Below are 18,438 nucleotides of genomic sequence, written 5' to 3' on the forward strand. Positions count from 1 at the left end.
TATTTTAAATATGCCCTACAGAGAACAGGCAGTGTAATGATTTTGCACCAGGTGGTGAGTTCAAATGAACCAGCTGTCAAACTCTGTCCCAGTGTGGGTTATTCGTTCAATTGTATGTTCACTTATATTTCACTTTGCATTTTGTGTTCCCATCATTTACAGTTCACACAGGTATCTAACCCTATAGACGGTTAACATCAGATTATTTTCCATTATTACACAATAAGACTCCTTATGATGTGCTGGTGTACAGGTGTATGGTAATTTCAGGGGACAGTATTATAACCGACGGGAGGGGGGGTCACGGGGGGGGGGGACCCGCTCGGAATCGGCTCAACTGAGCGCCTCACCAGACCCTTTGCTTTTCCTCCTGCTTCACTGCCCGGCTACGTGCCTCCGATGGATTTCTGACAGCCCCTGAAGCGCATATCCCCACACAGGCTGCTGACATCAGTGCTGAAAACGCAGCAGCTTCAATCTCTCCGGCGCTGCGTGTCCAACGGGGGCTCGTTCACTGGCGTTTTTCCAGGTTGGTATTCCCGGTCCCAGGCGGGGATGCGGCGGGGTTGCGGCACCCGCTTGCTTCTCACAGCACACACGCTGTGGTCTGCGAGGTCACGAGCGGTGCCGACGGAGCCTCAGAGCGGCGTGTGTCTCCTGCCGCCATCGAGCCGTCCAACACCTCCCACCTCACTCGCGCTACGTCACGTCACGTCCTCATCGCTCCCCCCCGTGTCGCATTGTATCATTTGATATGTACCTTATATATGGCTGGATGTATGGTCACTTTCTGTTATAACAAATACTAATAATAAAAACGTTTTGATTTAAAAAAAATGAGGCAATAGGTTGGGAGGAAGTGAAAGAAACCCCATGCAAAGTCATGAAGTATTTCCCAAATCTTAAAAAGGAACCGAAATCTTTTCGTTTTATAGACAAATAAGAAGATCTCATTAAAGACGAGTGGCAAAATCCAGACAAGAAAACTAGCCTCAATAACAGGCTAGCAAAATGATATCCATTAAAGGAACCTAACGCAAATCCTTTAATTTGCGTGCCAGTTGTTGATGCATCTCTAATGTGCCTGGCCAGGGATGTACCCTACCAATTGAAGATGCAGTAACCTTTAAAGATGTACTTGACTGCAAGATTGATCTTGATCTTAAAAGAGCATACTCAGCAACAGGTGGCACTTGCAGACCAGCTATTGTTTCAAGGAGAGCGATTTTATCAAAGTCGCTGCTAGAAGGGCCAGACCAGGCTAAGGCTATAACAGCTCTTCAAGAACTCAAGCTGGCGGATTTCGTGGCAGAGGGTTTAGTGGACATCATTAGATCCTCCGCCAGAGAAATGCTGGCCTCTGTGATTTTCAGAAGGGCATTTTGACTGAAACCCTGGATAGCAGATGCAGCCTCCAAAACTAATTGGTGAAAGAGAACCCTATGATGGTACTAATCTATTTGGTTTTAGACTAGATTCTGCCGTATTGAAAGTTCCAACGGAAAGTTGGGTCCAATTCCTTTAGACAGGAGGCCAAAGCCACAATAAGGCCCATCTTACAGATGTAACCTTCCGGAGAGATACAGGGAAGTGAAGACTTATAGACCCGGGAAGGAATTCAAAATTAATTGAAGAAATACCCAGTCTTCCTTTCTGAGATTACAAAAAATCGAAATCTTCCTCCATGGGGAACCAGCAGAAGTCCTTTTGAAGGTACGCCCATCTGACCCGTAGTAGTGGGAGCCATACTCAAACTATTCGTACAGGTTTGGGTGGACCACAAAAAATACCCTTGGACAGTATCCACAATCCAATTTTATCACAAGTGGAAATTCAAAGATGGATTTCCTAGAGACGGTCATTGGAGAAAATAAAGCTGTTCAAGTATGTGCTGGAGCTAATTCAAAAGCACGCAATCATAGAGGTACCGTTTGCCCAGAGAGGGAAGGGGTTTCACTCTTCACTATTCCTGGTGAAGAAGAAAAACAGGGAATCTTTGCCCAGTCCTAGATCAAACAAATATCAACAGAAGAATTCAAGTTAAATCCTTCAAATTGGAAAGTCTTCAGTCAATTTTACTAGCAATAAACTTTGGAGATTGGATGTTGTCCATAGATTTATCGGGCGCTTATCTTCACATTACCCATACATCCTGCCTTTCAAAAATGTCTTAATTTTTGGTAAATAGCCCAAATTTTCAGTTTCAGAGTCTGCCATTCAGAATCTCCAATGCCCCAAGAACCTTTACAAAGATTCTGTTGCCAGTAGTAGCATTCCTGAGGAAGAAAGTATTGAGAGTCCACCCATTATCTGGATTACATCCTTCTGCTAACTGACAGTCAAGAATCCCTCATCCATCCTAATTCTTACACTCCAACGGTTCGGTTGGATAGTAAACCGGAAAAACAGCAATCTTTAACCCACTCGGAAGATGGTCTTTTTGGGAGAAGAACTGAACACCATACCAACATAATAGAGCCCTTTAATTCAGAAAGTGAAGAAATTGTTGGCAGTGTGTCAGCATATTGGGAGCTGCTGGCTCTGATAGGCACTTCAAAAGCCAACCAGCTGCCGTTATACAGATGGGCGGCGCTCACCAGGGGGCCGGCCATCTGAATAGAGGGCGGCAGCAACAATACATGGATTCATGCAATGCATGAATCTATCTATTGAATTCAGTGGCGATGCAGAAGCGAGAGGGGTCGGCGCTCCTGCTCCCTCTATGGACGCACCGCCACTGTTTGTGTATATGACCACTAACATGCAAAACGATTCTCCCGATTAACCAAGATCCAAATGCTTCAGAATGCAGGTGTTACAAGAACCAAAGGGTAGGATTTCTCCCATGAGCATGCAGCTCGTTTAAATCACGGTAATTGCCTGCTTGGGAGTCTCCGGTGTATGAATGAAAACACTACATCCACTGTATCTTTGAAATGGGACTCCTTTGTTGGAAAATCATATAGATAGGAAAGAAAAAAGCCACACACAAAAATGTATTAAAAGCTGATAAAAGATACACTCACAATACGGCTGGAAACTTCAAGCATTAAACATATATCTGGTGGCGATATCACTTGTCCAGCCAGTTAGGAGGCATTGCAAGGATTCTCTGATCCAACGCGTTTCTACACAAATGTCATCAACTGGGAATGGAGAATGCAACACCAACTGACCATTATTTAAGAGGAGGTGACACCAGAAGTGCATTTAAAATCAAGGTGTCCTGATTAGAAGCGGCACCCTCCTAAATTCTGATGTTCAAAGGGATATGATATTAACTATACACACATTTGGAACCTGGAATACCAGTATCTAATAAATTGTGCCCAAAAGGCTTATTATAAACTAAAATATATATTTTTTGAACAATATTATTGCTCTGCAAATATATGATACTATATCATACTGCTGCCATCTAGCAGGGATACATTTATATGCACGTGAATTGACCTGAAATTAACCACATCTGTGCTAACATATATATGTGATGTTACCATGCTATTAGTACAGAATAATCTATATACGAAATAATCATTTACAAATCATGTATTTTTATGTAATGCTATCATGTGTATAAATATATATGATTATTAAATGAACTTCAAATATTAAAATGTGAATTGATTACAAACAAATGTGTTGAATACAATATAAATTACAATTAAATAAACAGCATATATATATATATATATATATATATATATATATATATATATATATATATATATATATATATATCAAATTATACCAATATTATATAAAAAATCCAGTATTTAATTATATATATATATATATATATATATATATATATATATATATATATATATATATATATATATATATATATATATATATAATTTATTTATTTAATAAATTAAATATTTCCCAAAAATGTGAATACATTTTTTTAAATATTTGTACAAATGGTAACTTAATTTCACATAAACCACAGGTGAGTATTGTACATGGAGAAACAAGTGTTTATAGAGAAAAGAAAGATGGTAATCTTTCCCTTGGCATATATTAGTTATTTATGAAGGCGTTTATGTCCCATTCGACATTAAGACCCCAAGGGAAATAAGATTTCAAATCATAAATCCAACGTGTTTCACATTGGGAAATATGTGTTCTGAGATTACTTCCTCTCCAATGAGGAGAGTATCTTTCTATACCTATTACCTAAAGTTTAGCAGATTTTTTTATGATGATGCAATTTAAAATGTTTGGATAAACTGTGTGTGGGGGAGACCTTTTTTTGATGTCAAGATGTTCACAAATGCGCACATTAAGTGCTTGTGTGGTTCTCCCCACATATTGTAATCCACACGTACACCTTAAGATATAGACTACTCCTTCTACTTCTTTGATCTGACCTGTGATGACTTTTTTCATGTTATATGTAGAGGATGAAGTAGAGGATGAAGTAAAGGCGGATGTTCTTGTTACTTGCGCAGTCTTGCACATTTTTCACTTTCTACATGACAAAAAACCTTGAAGGTTTTCAAACATTTCAAATCTGGGAGGTGGAGATATGGAATATGATGCAATGATATCCTTTAAAGTCTGGGCTTTCCTAAAGATGACTTGTGGGCGATCTGGGAGAGGAGATTTTTAAGGAAATTTTAGCTGAAGAAGAAGAGGAACAGCAGGTAAAGAAACGTAAAAAATACCTCAGAGATGTGGAAGACTAAAAAAAAGCAAACAGTTTTTAAATGGCAGGAAATTTTTAATTTGAATGCATTGGAAAGCAAAGAAAAAAGCATTCAGGACGGATGTTCGGAGGCATTTGAAACGCCAAATGCCTGTAACATCTTGTAAACACGATAACTCGCGTTTAGCCACATTTCCTTTACAGGCGTTTTAAATTTTTGACTATTTGAAAAAAAAAATGTTCTAGACGCAAATGCGGCTCGTAAACGCAGCAAAATGGACATTCTTAAACGTTGGTTAACCACTTGCTTACTGGGCACATAAACCCCCCTCCTGCCCAGGTGAAATTTCAGCTTTCGGCACTGCGTCGCTTTAACTAACAATTGCGCGGTCGTGCGACGTGGCTCCCAAACAAAATTGATGTCCTTTTTTCCCCACAAGTAGAGCTTTATTTTGGTGGTATTTGATCGCCTGTGCGGTTTTTATTTTTTGCGCTATAAACAAAAAAGTGCGACAATTTTGAAAAAAATACAATATTTTTTACTTCTTGCTATAATAAATATCCCAATTTAAAAAAAAAAAAACACATTTTTTTTCTCAGTTTAGGCCGATACGTATTCTTCTACATATTTTTGGTAAAAAAAAAAAAAAATCGCAATAAGCGACTGGTTTGCGCAAAAGTTATAGCGCTTACAAAATAGGGGACAGAATTATTATTTTTTATTATTTTTTTTTTTACTAGAAATGGCGGCGATCTGCAATTTTTATTGGGACTGCGACGTTATGGCGGACACATCGGACACATTTTTGGCGCCATTCACATTTATACTGCGATCAGTGCTATAAATATGCACTAATTACAGTATAAATGTGACTGGCATTGAAGGGGTTAACACTAGGGGGTGAGGAAAGGGTTAAATATGTTTCCTATATAGTGTTCTAACTGTAGGTGGAGGGGGGGTGACCGATCTGTGTCTCTATGTACAAGAGACACAGATCGGTCTCCCCTCCAGGGACAGCACCGCTGTCTCTGTGTAAAACGGCAATGAGAGATGATCTCATATGTTTACATATGAGATCATCTCTCATTGGCCGCACAGATCGCAAACGGCCACTCTGATTGGCCGTTCGCGGCGATCTGTAATTGGTTGTGTCCAAGGGACACGGCCAACACAGATTTTCCCCGCTGTGCGCTCTGTAGCGCGCGCGGGGACCGCCCAAAGGGGCGGACGTCAATTGACGTCCTGTTGGCTTTTGGGATCCGCGCTGTAGCCGTCAATTGACGGCAGGCGGATCCCAAGTGGTTAATGTAACGGAACGTCCCACAGTCCGCTTGAGTGCTTCCGTCATATACCACTTCCTATCAGTCTGGGTATAGATATCAGATATTCCAGCTGCTCACAAGCACACCACGAGACAAGACTTGTTAGTCTGCTAAAAATGGAGTGTTTATTAGAACCAAAAATACAATCTTATATACAGTTAGAGGAGGTAACCAGAACATAAATTAACATGAGCTAATTAACTAATCATTTACCCAGACTAGGCGACTCATAGATATGACCTTTTCATGGTAGATGTCACGTCTCCTCGCTCACCTGCTATACAATACACATTATCAGAGCTTTTTTTCTCAGAAAATAATTGCAGGAACTCACCACGACCCTGTTCAGATTTCAAAAACAGTAGGAGGGTCTTAAAGTGGCATTAAATACCAGGATTGCATTACATACAGAGTGCCGAGTTCAGGGGGGGGTTACACACAGAGTGCAGAGCTGTCACTTGTAAACACAGGAACCAGACTTCTGTGTTTACAAGTGATTGTGGTGAGCAGGCACCAAAGGGTCTGAGCCAGAGGTGGTGGAACTGAGTTCCCCCAAGTTCTCCCTGAAAAAAAGCCCTGCACATTATCATAAGTGTAAACACAGGACATCTTCACACAATAGCAGGGTCAATTAGCACAGAGAACAGACAGATGGCTGGAGGTGAGGACATTAGCATCTAACAGTATGTGTCCCAATATTATCAATGAGTCACTCTTACAATTAACTCATTGAGTTCAGAATCAACAAACAGTAAATAGTTCTTTACAGATATCCTGGAAATATATTGTGGATAATAATTACATAATAATCCCATCTCAGGTAGTCCAATATATCATTTCTCAGTCATCCTATGCCCTTAGTGGACATAGGATGATTTTAGACATAAGAAGGTCCGGGGATGTCCCGGGTGAGTCTGTCACAGTTACTATCTGTCAAGTTAAATCATTCAGGGGAGGTTGTAAAACATTCCGTGTACATTAAGTCCTCGGAGGAATGAGGAAATTACCCAAGCTAACACACAACCATCAGAGTACATCAGACTGAATGCAACATTTGCATTTGCCTGTGTGTGTCCAGCCAGCTAGATGCGAATTCCTCGTTTTGTCATTCACACTATCAAATCGTGGTCAGATCCTCGGGAAATCTGCCCGTGATTCAAAACGCTGTAGTGTAAATGCAGCCTAATAGTTTGCTTTGCATGCACTTGCAAATACATGCCTAAGCCCCAGTGCCCATGTCAAGGGACCTCTGTATATACTGCGTTCCTAACTAACATTTCCAGAGTCTCCATAGTAGGAGCACATATACCAATAGATAGGTTAGGTAGGTTTTGCCACCTTTTCTTCAAGCCAAACCCGAACACTTTAGCAGCCTGGGGCCCCTTTGGGTGCTTCAAAGAGAGTAGTATTGCGGTGCACATGGCATGCTGCAGAAAACAATGGGTATGGCCAAATTGCTTACCCTACCCCCCAGTGATGCCAAACCTACCCCTAGATATCCGCCCAAAGCTCCCAATTGGCAACAAATTTGTGTGTGACTATCTTGGTTACTTGGGGAGCCACAGCCCAGTCTGAATAATGTGTCTGGGTCTCAGTCTGCCTGAAACCCATACACATGAATCAAAATCTGGACTGCCCGGGTGAATCCCGTACAGGTGGCAACCCTAAGGTTAGGGTAGGTGTTCCTGGAGGGATCCCACCCCTCTTTAAAGGCACCGGGATGCATATGCTGTCCAGCAAAAGCACAATGGCAGCAAAGGCATCCAGTGTGCTTCTGCACCCAATTCGACCAACCGTAGCAGTCTCCTTCAGAGCCGAGTATACTGACCAAAGATGTCAGGAGTAAGATTTCCCACAAGCCTGTCATTTCTAGATGGTGGCAGATTAAATATTAGCATGTGCACGTTGTGGTGTTTATAGCTGCCACCATTGTCTGCATTGGGGAAGCTTGGGGTTCTAGTGATAATTGTCCATGCTGGTTGACTGAGTAACAGGCATTGATACCTTATGGACCATGCAACTCCCTCGTCCATGTATTCCCTCAGTAACCCTCTGATCTGTGACATGCTTTAATAGACATACAATGCCAATATGGGTGGTTGAGAATTTAAAATGTTACCTTTGGTCTGTTACACCACCTCACTTATTCGCTTGCTGATAAATATAATAATTGCATACCCCCTTTTGCCCTTTACAGGAATCTATCTTTCCTGCATTCCTTACAATAATATTATTCATAACAAATACCACCTGTGCTAAATAGATAATAAAAATCGAATCTATTTACACAGAAAATAAGTTTGCTATTTATCAAATATAACAAATGAAGTAGCTAATAGAACTTTAAAAGCAGTGATGTTACAACTTAAAGTGGCGCTCCAACCAAAAGGAAAAGCTCTTCTTGTTTGCCTCCTCCCCTCCTTCGCTGCAACATTTGGCACCTTTCGTGGGGGCAGGGGAAAGTGGGTACCTGGTTTTGACAGGTACCTGCTCCTACTTTCGGCTGATCTCGCCACGGCAAAGTCACCCGGAACTTCAGCCCCCCTCCTCCTTCCCCTGCCGCCAGGGCCATTCCCAATTAGCATGTAGGGAACCAGCTGTGAAGCCACAAGGTTTCACTGCCGGTCTCCATTACAAGAAATGGCAGAAGCAGCAACACCCAAGAGCCGATTGGAAAATCAACTGGGGTGAAGACACTGCGGATCCGGGGACAGGTAAGTGTCCTAATATTAAGTCAGCAGCTACAGTATTTGTAGCAGCTGACTTTTACTTTTTTCTGATGGAGCTTGGAGCTTCTCTTTAACCACTTGCCGGCCAGTCGCCGTCGTTATACAGGTGGCAGGTTGGCTCCCCTGCGCAAATTGCTGTACCTGTACGGCAGCTGCTTTAAGGGGTATAGGGCGCACGACCGCCGTTGAAGCCGATGCGAGTCTCTGATGGCTGGGACATCCACCGGCCATCCGCAATCGCTCCTGAGAGACAAAACGGGGATCTGTCAATGTAAATAGGCAGATCCTCGTTTTGTCAGGGAAGTAGAGAGAGATCTGCTGTTTCTAATTATCAGGAACAGCAATCTCTCTCTACTGCCTGTCAGTCCCATCCCCCCACAGTTAGAAACACCTCCCTAGGGTACACTTAACCCCTTGAGCGCCCCTAGTGTTAACCCCTTCCCTGCCAGTGCCATTTATACAGTAATCAGTGGCTATTTTTAGCTCTGATCAATGTATAAATGTCAACGGTTCCAAAAAAGTGTCCAATCTGTCCTCCGCAATGTCCCCTTAAAAATCGCTGATCACCGTCATTACTAGTGAAAATAATAATAATAAAAATGGCATAAATCTATCCCCTATTTTGTAGACGCAATACCTTTTGCGTAAACCAAACAATATACAGTACGCTTATTGCAATTTTTTTTAACAAAAATATGTAGAAGAATACATATTGACCTAAACTGATGAAGAAATTTAGTTTTTTTACATTTTTTGGTGGGATATTTATATATAGCAAAATAATTATAATTTTTTTTTCAAAATTGTCGTTTTTTTTGTTGTTGTTTATAGCGCAAAAAATAAAACCTGCAGAGGTTATAAAATACCACCAAAAGAAAGCTCTATTTGTGGAAAAAAAAGGACGTCAATTTTGTTTTTGGGTGCAGCGTCACACGACCGCGCAATTGTCAGTTAAAGTAATGCAAAAAAACTACCTGGTCATTGAGAGGGTAAATCTTATGGTCCTTAAAGCGGGAGTTCACCCGAATTTTTTTTTTAACATTAGATTGATGCTCATTTTGTCAAGGGGAATCGGGTGTTTTTTTTAAAATCGAAGCAGTACTTACCGTTTTAGAGAGCGATCTTCTCCGCCGCTTCCGGGTATGGTCTTCGGGACTGGGCGTTCCTATTTGATTGACAGGCTTCCGACGGTCGCATACATCGCGTCACGAGTAGCCGAAAGAAGCCGAACGTCGGTGCGGCTCTATACGGCGCCTGCGCACCGACGTTCGACTATTTTCGGAAAATCGTGACGCGATGTATGCGACAATCGGAAGCCTGTCGGAAGCCTGTCAATCAAATAGGAACGCCCAGTCCCGCAGCCCATACCCGGAAGCGGTGGAGAAGATCTATCTCTAAAACGGTAAGTACTGCTTCGATCTAATGTTAAAAATTTACTTTTTGGGTGAACCTCCACTTTAAGTGGATAAAAACACAGAATGTTGCCAATGGACAGCGATAATTACAGAAAGAGAAAATTACAGTTAAAGAAAGGTAATAATGGAGTTACGTTACACAGACATCCTTATGATCCATTGTGCAACCAGAGAAAGATCACAGAGGTCTATGTTTTGATGTTATATATACACTCACAAAAAACCCCACTTAGGCTGGGTTCACACTACGGTTTTCCCGTCCGTCAGCCGCATACGATTTCAGTATTGAAAACGTACGGGCCCGGACGGGAAAACGTATAGATAGAGAATGCATTGCAAATCGTATGCACTCAGATGCATCTGGGTGCGTACGATTTGCTGGCAAAACGTTTTTTAAACGTCCGCAAAACCGTGTTCAACCACGTTTCTGCGGTCGTTTTTAAAACAGTATGGCAAACGCATACGTTTTCCTTTAACATTAATGTCAATGGAAAACGCACATGTGTGCGGTTCCATACGTTCCCGTCCGTTTCAGCCGCATACGGTTTTTCATATAAATCGTATGCGGCTGACGGACGGGAAAACCGTAGTGTGAACCCAGCCTTACTCCCACCCATACAGGTAGAGACACACCCTTTCAAATTTATGCAACGGTCCAATGGCTGTTGGACCATGGTAAAATACTAAAGGCTCCAAACACACAATCAAAAAATCTTTGAAAAATTCTGCTTTTGAAGCGATTGTATGATAATTTGATCATTAGTACACAGCTTTCGAGAGCTGATCATGATAATTAATGCAAAATTATCAGTTGGGGCAAGCACTAATATTTTTCTCTTATGATACCAAATCGTACGATTTTCTTTTGATCAGCAGAGTTGTCGTTCGAAAATACAATACACTACTCAAAAATAAAAAGTTATATATTGCAGTTTACAAGTCCTTAGATGTGGTGGATGCATTAGGTTCAGTGGCATCACTAGGGTTATTGTCACCTGGTGCGGTAAAACATGGTGTCACCCTCCACCAACTATAGTCGCCCCTCCTTCAGTAGACCCCCCTCCACTTGGTATAGACCCCCCTCTATCAGTACAGATCCCCCTTCACCAATTATAGTCCTCCCTCGGTACAGACCCCCCCCGTCACTAAATATAGACCCCCCTCCATTAGTAAAGACCCCCCCAGGACAAAGCACCCCCCTCCATTAATACAAAAACCCAGGGCATAGCACCCCCTCCATTAGTAAAGATCCCCCAGAACATAGCACACCCTCCATTAGTACAGACCCCCCCAGGACAAAGCACCCCCTCCATTAGTACAGACCCCCCCAGGACAAAGCACCCCATCCATTAGTACAGACCCCCCTTCCATTAGTACAAACCCCCCCCCCAGGACAAAGCACCCCCCTCCATTAGTAATGATCCCCCAGGACATAGTACCCCCTCAATTAGTACAGACCCCCAAGACAAAACACCCCCTCCATTAGTACAGACCCCCCTCCATTAGAACAGACCCCCCTCCATTAGAACAGACCCCCCAGGATAAAGTACCACCTTCCATTAGTAATGATCCCCCGGGAACATTGCACCCCCTCAATTAGTACAGACCCCCACGACACAACACCCCCTCCATTAGCACAGGCCCCCCAGAACAAAGCACCCCCTCTATTAGTAATCCCCCCAACGCAAGCCGAACACGCACCACCTACCCTCCGTTACTACACCAGCTTGGGTGGCTCAGGTACACTGAACAGAATTGATTGTGACAGACTCAGACAGCAGTGCAGGAGTGAGAGACAGAGAGTAGGAGGAGGAGAACACAGGCCAGGCGTGACCGGGGTGCTGGAGGAGGGATCCCGGCTGAAAAAAACTGCAAAAGGGAGCAAGGGATTTTGTCACCCTCGGGATGGTGTAACCCCTGTAGTGGGTGGCACTCGGGTGCGAACCGCACCCCCCGCACCGCCCTTGCGACACCACTGATTAGGTTCCTGTTTAAAGGCTTTTTTTTAGCTGGTGATCCCACCAGTAACACATGTCCTGTCCTAGGATGACAATGCTCACTAACTGTACTGTGTCTATAGAAAAGCAGTATGGCATTGGTAACTCTAGACTAGACTCCTGGTTTGGACTACAGACACTTTCCCCTCTCCTCATCTCATTATATAAGTTGTGCCAAGATAGTTTGGAAAGCTGATAACATTGTTTGAGATTTAAATTGAAGGGGTTCTAACCATTCATTACTGTATCCAAAACTAACCGTTACTGTAGCCCTCTCCTAATACCAGGGCCATCTTTACCATATGGCAAACAGGGGCAGCTGCCCAGGGCCCTGTCACTGTTGGGGGCCCAAAGCAGAGCCGCCCGTTAAGCCCCTGTGCTGCCCACAAATCAGGCTGAAAATCATCAGCGGCACGCAGCCAGTGCCACATTTGCTTCTCTTCCCAGTGTTTTAAAATGTACAGCACCCCTGGCTTCCCTTTAGACGTGCACTTCTCCCTTCCTGCCACTGGGTGCTGCTTGTATATAAAAGTGAATTAGAATGTGATTTTATAACATTCCCAGTTTGCTCTTCCCGAAGACTGACTTCTTCATGTCCTGCTCCTCAAGGTATGTCACTGTTTGCTAATCTATTGTAAATAGAAGTTTTCTGTAGAGTGTGCCCAAAGTCTTTATAATATTTGATGATTCACTGCAGGTCTGGTCAGTGTTTTAATAAGTTCCTCTATTTTACACATGGCATGGCATGGGGATCACAGCACCTTCTGTCCATTCTGCTTTAGCACCATGGGACCCCATACCATGCCATGTGTAAAATAGAGGAACTCTTTAAATCCCAGACCAGACCTGCAGTCCAGGCTGAGTAAGGCCTCAGAGCACATGGCATCACTGTCTGTATTTAACTGCTTGATGGGCTTATTTTGGGCCTGGCTGATTCACATGTATGTGTTTTGGCGGCCCACATTTGCGCAGGCACAGCTGCCCATTCATTTGAATGGGCCGCCATGCCTGCGTTTCCTGCAAAGAAAAGCGCATGCCTCATGTAATAGGCTGCGCACACGGCACACCTATGCCCATCAAGCACTGAAATACAGCACTATCTGTCCATTCTGCTGTCTGCTGTGACTTATCTGCAGTTCCCGCACTGTCAAACTTGCTGCATTTTTAGACGTTTAGGTCACGCTTTTAAAAACACAGTGCGTTTGTGTGTGCAAGAACTGCAGGTAAGTAGCATGGTGCAAAAGCAGAATGGATTTCAAGGCAACTGTATTTTTAAAATGCTGAATGCACCTTTTTTCTGCAGGAAACAAAGGCGTGGCAGCCCATTCAAATCAATGGGCTGCTGTACCTGCACAAATGAGGGCCGCCAAAACACATACATGTGAACCAGCCAGGCCCAAATTAAGCTGGAGGGGGGCCCAAAAAAAATGTTTGCCCAGGGCTCAAACCATATTAAAGACATCCCTGCCTAATACAGTGGTTCAGTAAAATATTGTTTCACTGTTGCGTTGATATTTTTAGCATACAAAATCCTGGTTTTAACTTTTTAAACATTTTTTTCTATTTTAGATTTCATGATGTCAGATCCTGAGAGTGAATGTGTACCTCCACACTATCAGCCTCTAATGAGCGGCACTCCATCTGAAGTCCCATCTGCGGTCCCAGGGTTGAATGTGCCTATGGCATCTTTCTTTCAGAACGTCAGTCCTCTGCCCCCCATGTTCTACATCCCTCCTTCAACCCAGACCTGGAGTGTCCCCACTGTGGCACCACAATGGCAGCTGTCCGCCATCATACCCCAAAATATGGACTCGTCTTTCCCATTTTTCCAAACATTTCTGAAGGGTAAACCAAAGGCTCTGGGAGTAAGTATTAAAGGTGACAATATGGCACACAGTTTATACAGGGAGCCCAGAAAATTATAAGAACCACATCTAAAAGTATATCTGTCCTTTTGCAATAGACAATATGATGCATTGAGGGGGTAGAGATGGAGATACATGGAAGTAGAGCAGCCCCCACAGATTTGTCTCAGGATCGATTCCCAATTGGGTGCGAAACAGCTATGTACACAGCAGCTCCCACAGCCTCATAATTCAATGACCAGGTAGTGTATATATTTTTAGGGATACAGAGTAAACCTTGGGATACTCCAAATTTAGTGCTCACGGTAGCAGAGGACACTCTCTGGCTTAACTAGACTCTTCAGGGTAAGTCTCTTCTGGATTAACAATAGGCAAACAACCAACACAGGAGCAGCTCTAAGTCAGTAACTGTGGAGCACATGCTCAAAGGGTTAAGCAGCAACAGTCTACTCTAAAGCATTGATGGCGAACATTGGCACCCCAGATGTTTTGGAACTACATTTACAATGATAGGCGAGCAAGCAGGAACACTGTCTGGATAAAGGGGGGCATGAGAGGTAAGGAAGTCCTCCTCTTCCTCCCTCTGTTTTGCCTCAAGAGCCCTGTCCATTATTCCATGCAGCGTGTGCTCCAACAGGTGAATAAGAGGGACAGTCTCACTGATGCATGCACTGTCACTGCTCACCATCTTCGTGGCCTCCTCAAATGGTGACAGGACAGTGCATGCATCCCTGATCATGGCCCACTTGCGTGGGAAAAAAAACAAGCTCCTCTGACCCTGTCCTGCTGCCATATTGGCACATATACTCATTGATGGCCCTCTGCTGCGTGTGCAGCCGCTGCAGCATGGCCAACGTAGAGTTCCACCTGGTGGGCATGTCACAGATTAGGCAGGTTCTTGGGCTGGTTGTATTCCTTTTGGTTCAGAGGACACATCGGCACAGGAAGAGGCCCCAGAGAAAGAGGAAGAGGAGGGGGTGGAGGAGAGAGGTGTGTCACAACCAGTAGTAGCATTTTGGAGGCGTGGTGGCGGAACAACCTCCAACACTACTGTACCTTGTCCTGCGTCCTTCCCAGCTGCCAGGAGAGTCACCCGATGTGCCGTGAAATATAGGTATGCCTGCTGGACTATGAGTCAGCGGTAATATGCACCTTACCACTGACCGCCCTGTCTAGCGAGGCATGGACATTGCCTTCCACATGCCGGTAGAGAGCCAGAATCGCCTTCCGTGAGAAAAAGTGGCGTTTGGGTACTTGCCACTGAGGTACCGCATATTCCACAAACTCACGGAAGGGGGCAGAATCTACCAACTGAAAAGGCAGCAGTTGAAGTGCTAGCAATTTAGCATAAGCTAGCATTCAACCGCTGGGCATGTGGATGGCTATTTGTCTGCTGAACATGGAGTGTTTAATAGAATCAATAATACAACCTTATATACAGTTTAAAGAGGAGGTAACCAGAACATAAATTAACATGAGCTAATTAACTAATCATTTTCCCAGACTAGGTGACTCATAGATATGACCTTTCAGGGTAGACATCACGTCTCTTCGCTCACCTGCTATACAATACACATTATCATAAGTGTAAACACAGGAAATCTTCACACAATAGCAGGGTCAATTTGCACCGAGAACAGACAGATGGCTGGAGGGGATGGCATTAGCATCTCCTTACATTGTATTATGAATCAGTCACTTGAATATGGCATATACAGGGACCCCAGGGATACAGCTCACAAAGAGCACCGTTCCCCCAAATTCCAGGGCCCATGATCGCAAGGCAAGATGCTAACATTCAGTCCTCTCCAAAAGCCTCTGTCCCAGGTGAGTCTGTCACACTACCAATAGTAGCCACTTTATTTCTCCTAGAGGAACCATCTTCTTGGTTTACAATAGCCAAAATCCATGTTATATATACACATGAAAGCCCGCATGGAGTTTGCTAAAAAAAACACCCGAAGGACTCCAAGATAGTGAGAAATAAGATTCTCTGGTCTGATGAGACCAATATAGAACTTTTTGCCCTTAATTCTAAGCAGTATGTGTGGTAAAAACCAGGCACTGCTCATCACCTGTCCCAACAGTGAAGCATGGTGGTGGCAGCATCATGCTGTGGGGGTGTTTTTCAGCTGCAGAGACAGGATGAGGGGAAGATGAATGCGGCCAAGTACAGGGATATCCTGGACGAAAACTTTCTCAGGACTCAGGACCTCAAACTGGGCCGAAGGTTTACCTTTCAACAAGACAATGACTCTAAGCACACAGATAAAATAACAAAGGAGTGGCTTCACAACAACTCTGTAACTGTTCTTAAATGGTCCAACCAGAGCCCTGACTTAAACCCAATTGAGCATCTATGGGGAGACCTAAAAATGGCTGTCCACCAACATTAACCATCCAACCTGACAGAACTGGAGAGGATCTGCAAGGAGGAATGGCAGAGGATCCCCAAATCCATGTGTGAAAAACTTGTTGCATCTTTCCCAAAAAGACTTGTAGCGCCCCCCCTACTTTCAGTACGGGCGCTACACAAAAGTTAGTGGGGAATGGGTGGCTTAGTTTTACTCCCATTCACAAATTATGGAAATTCAGGCTGCTGTCAATTCCAGAATTTGTCCTGTAGGTCAGTCTGCGCTCCAGGGGTGTGTTGACACCTCTGGGCGGCAGTTGGCGCTAGAGGGATTCTGGCAGACCCACCTGCTCCTAGCAGCCAATCAGAGGAGTTCTTCCCTCGTTGGGCATGCTGGGGGGGGTATATCTGTGGCAGCCGCTTTTGGCGGGTTTCTGTTTGCTGGGCCCGAGTTCCAGGTGCGGTACCCACCTTCAGGGTACACGCTTTCATGGGCCCCGCCACCGTGTCCTGCCATGCCGAGGCCGTGTACCATGCAGAGCCTCCTCCTACTATTAAAAGGGGCCCCAGCGACTTTCTGGGTCCCTGCCTTCTGCTGAGAGGATCCTAGGCTGGGAGCTGAGCGATAGGGGATTGGCCCAGGAGAACCTAGAACTAAAGGTTGTCCAGGAGGCCCAGACGAACCATCTGGGATCCGGTCACCACACCGTATGACAGGTATGCTCAAGCTGTCAGTGGGTGAGATTGATTGAACTGACTGGGAGATTGGATCAACTTTATTCAGATGTGACATTGAAACCTTTTGCAGCATTAAGGGAAGAATATGCCTTATCAAATTCCCTGTTCTATACCTACCTGCAGGTTAGGCATGCCCTCCAGGCGCAATTTAAGATGGACCTGGTAAGCGCAAAAAATCCCCCAGCTTCAACGTTTAATTAAATCTGTGAGCTCAAAGAGAATTATTTCAGACCTCTATGCAAAGATTAGTGAAGGGTTTCTAGGGGGAGAAAGACTGAAAAAAAATAAACAGAGGTGGGAGGAAGATGTAGGCCAAATTACAACTGAACAATGGGAACAGATCCTCACAGCAGGGAATTTGGTGTCACTGGCCCCGTCGCAGAAAGTCTCTCACTTATTTTTATTCTATAGAGTCTACTACACGCCAAAGAGGTTATATAAGTTCGGCAGGAAAGCAGATGACAAATGCCCCAGATGCCAAAACACTGGCGACCTTATACATATGATGTGGAGGTGCCCGAAATGACACAAGTACTGGGGCAAAGTAATAGAGATCATAAATACCACCTTTGGGATGGCTCTGGAGTTGGAGGCATTGGTGTGTCTATTGGGATGTGTAGAGGAGAGATTTGAGCAAAGAGGCAGCAGGGTAGCAACTATAAGGTGCCTGTTCCCGAGCCAGAAAACTGATCGCACAAAAGTGGCAGTCAGAGAACGCGCCTACATCAGCAGAATGGGAAAATGTGATAAATGCCACAGTATGGAAATAAAAAGTAACTCTAACTAGACAAGGCAACTTTAATACATTTTAAACATTATGGGAGCCCTGGTTGAGTAGAATGGGTTGTCCACCATAAGGGGGGGGGGGGGGGGGAACCAAGGTGGGCCAACGGGGCAAGCCAAGCGTGGAATAAAGAGGTAACAGAGTGTGGGATAGGAGCTCCCCAGAGATAATACGCAACCCATGCAAAAAGTGTTAAGAGTAAAGCGAATCTTAGAAGTATAAGTGCGTATACCGGATGCAAAAAATAAGGGGGGGTAGGGTTAAAGGTATAAGGAGCAATATAGGTTGTAATATATAGGAGTAATGTTTAAGGACATATACTATGTAAAATGTTTTTATCCTTTTATACGGTAAAAAATGAAAAAAGAATACTTGAATTTTTAAAAAAAGAACTGACTGGGAGGATTTACTCAAACTGTTTTATCACAAATCCTAAATTGTCCAGCCTGTGGCAGAGGCCTTGAGTCAGGCCTGTGGCAGAGGTCTGTTTCCTCCCAGTGATCTGCGGGTGACGCTCCGGCTGCCAGGCCTGAGATAGCTGCCTGTCCGGGGGCACTTTACCCACCCTGATTGGGGTGGC

The 18,438-nt window shown here is 44.1% G+C and overlaps 1 protein-coding gene across 1 annotated transcript in view; it reads left to right on the forward strand.

Annotated features, from left to right (window-relative positions):
* LOC120909332 (membrane-spanning 4-domains subfamily A member 4D-like) overlaps positions 1-18,438 on the forward strand; it is an 86,074-nt gene that overhangs the window by 36,287 nt on the left and 31,349 nt on the right. Inside the window, exon 2 of the mRNA XM_040321086.1 lies at positions 13,688-13,983. Coding sequence (XP_040177020.1) covers positions 13,693-13,983 — 291 coding nt within the window. The 5' untranslated portion in view covers positions 13,688-13,692. The remainder of the gene's footprint in view (positions 1-13,687; positions 13,984-18,438) is intronic.

This window comes from Rana temporaria, chromosome 8 (assembly GCF_905171775.1).
Source record: "Rana temporaria chromosome 8, aRanTem1.1, whole genome shotgun sequence".
Taxonomy (NCBI): domain Eukaryota; kingdom Metazoa; phylum Chordata; class Amphibia; order Anura; family Ranidae; genus Rana; species Rana temporaria.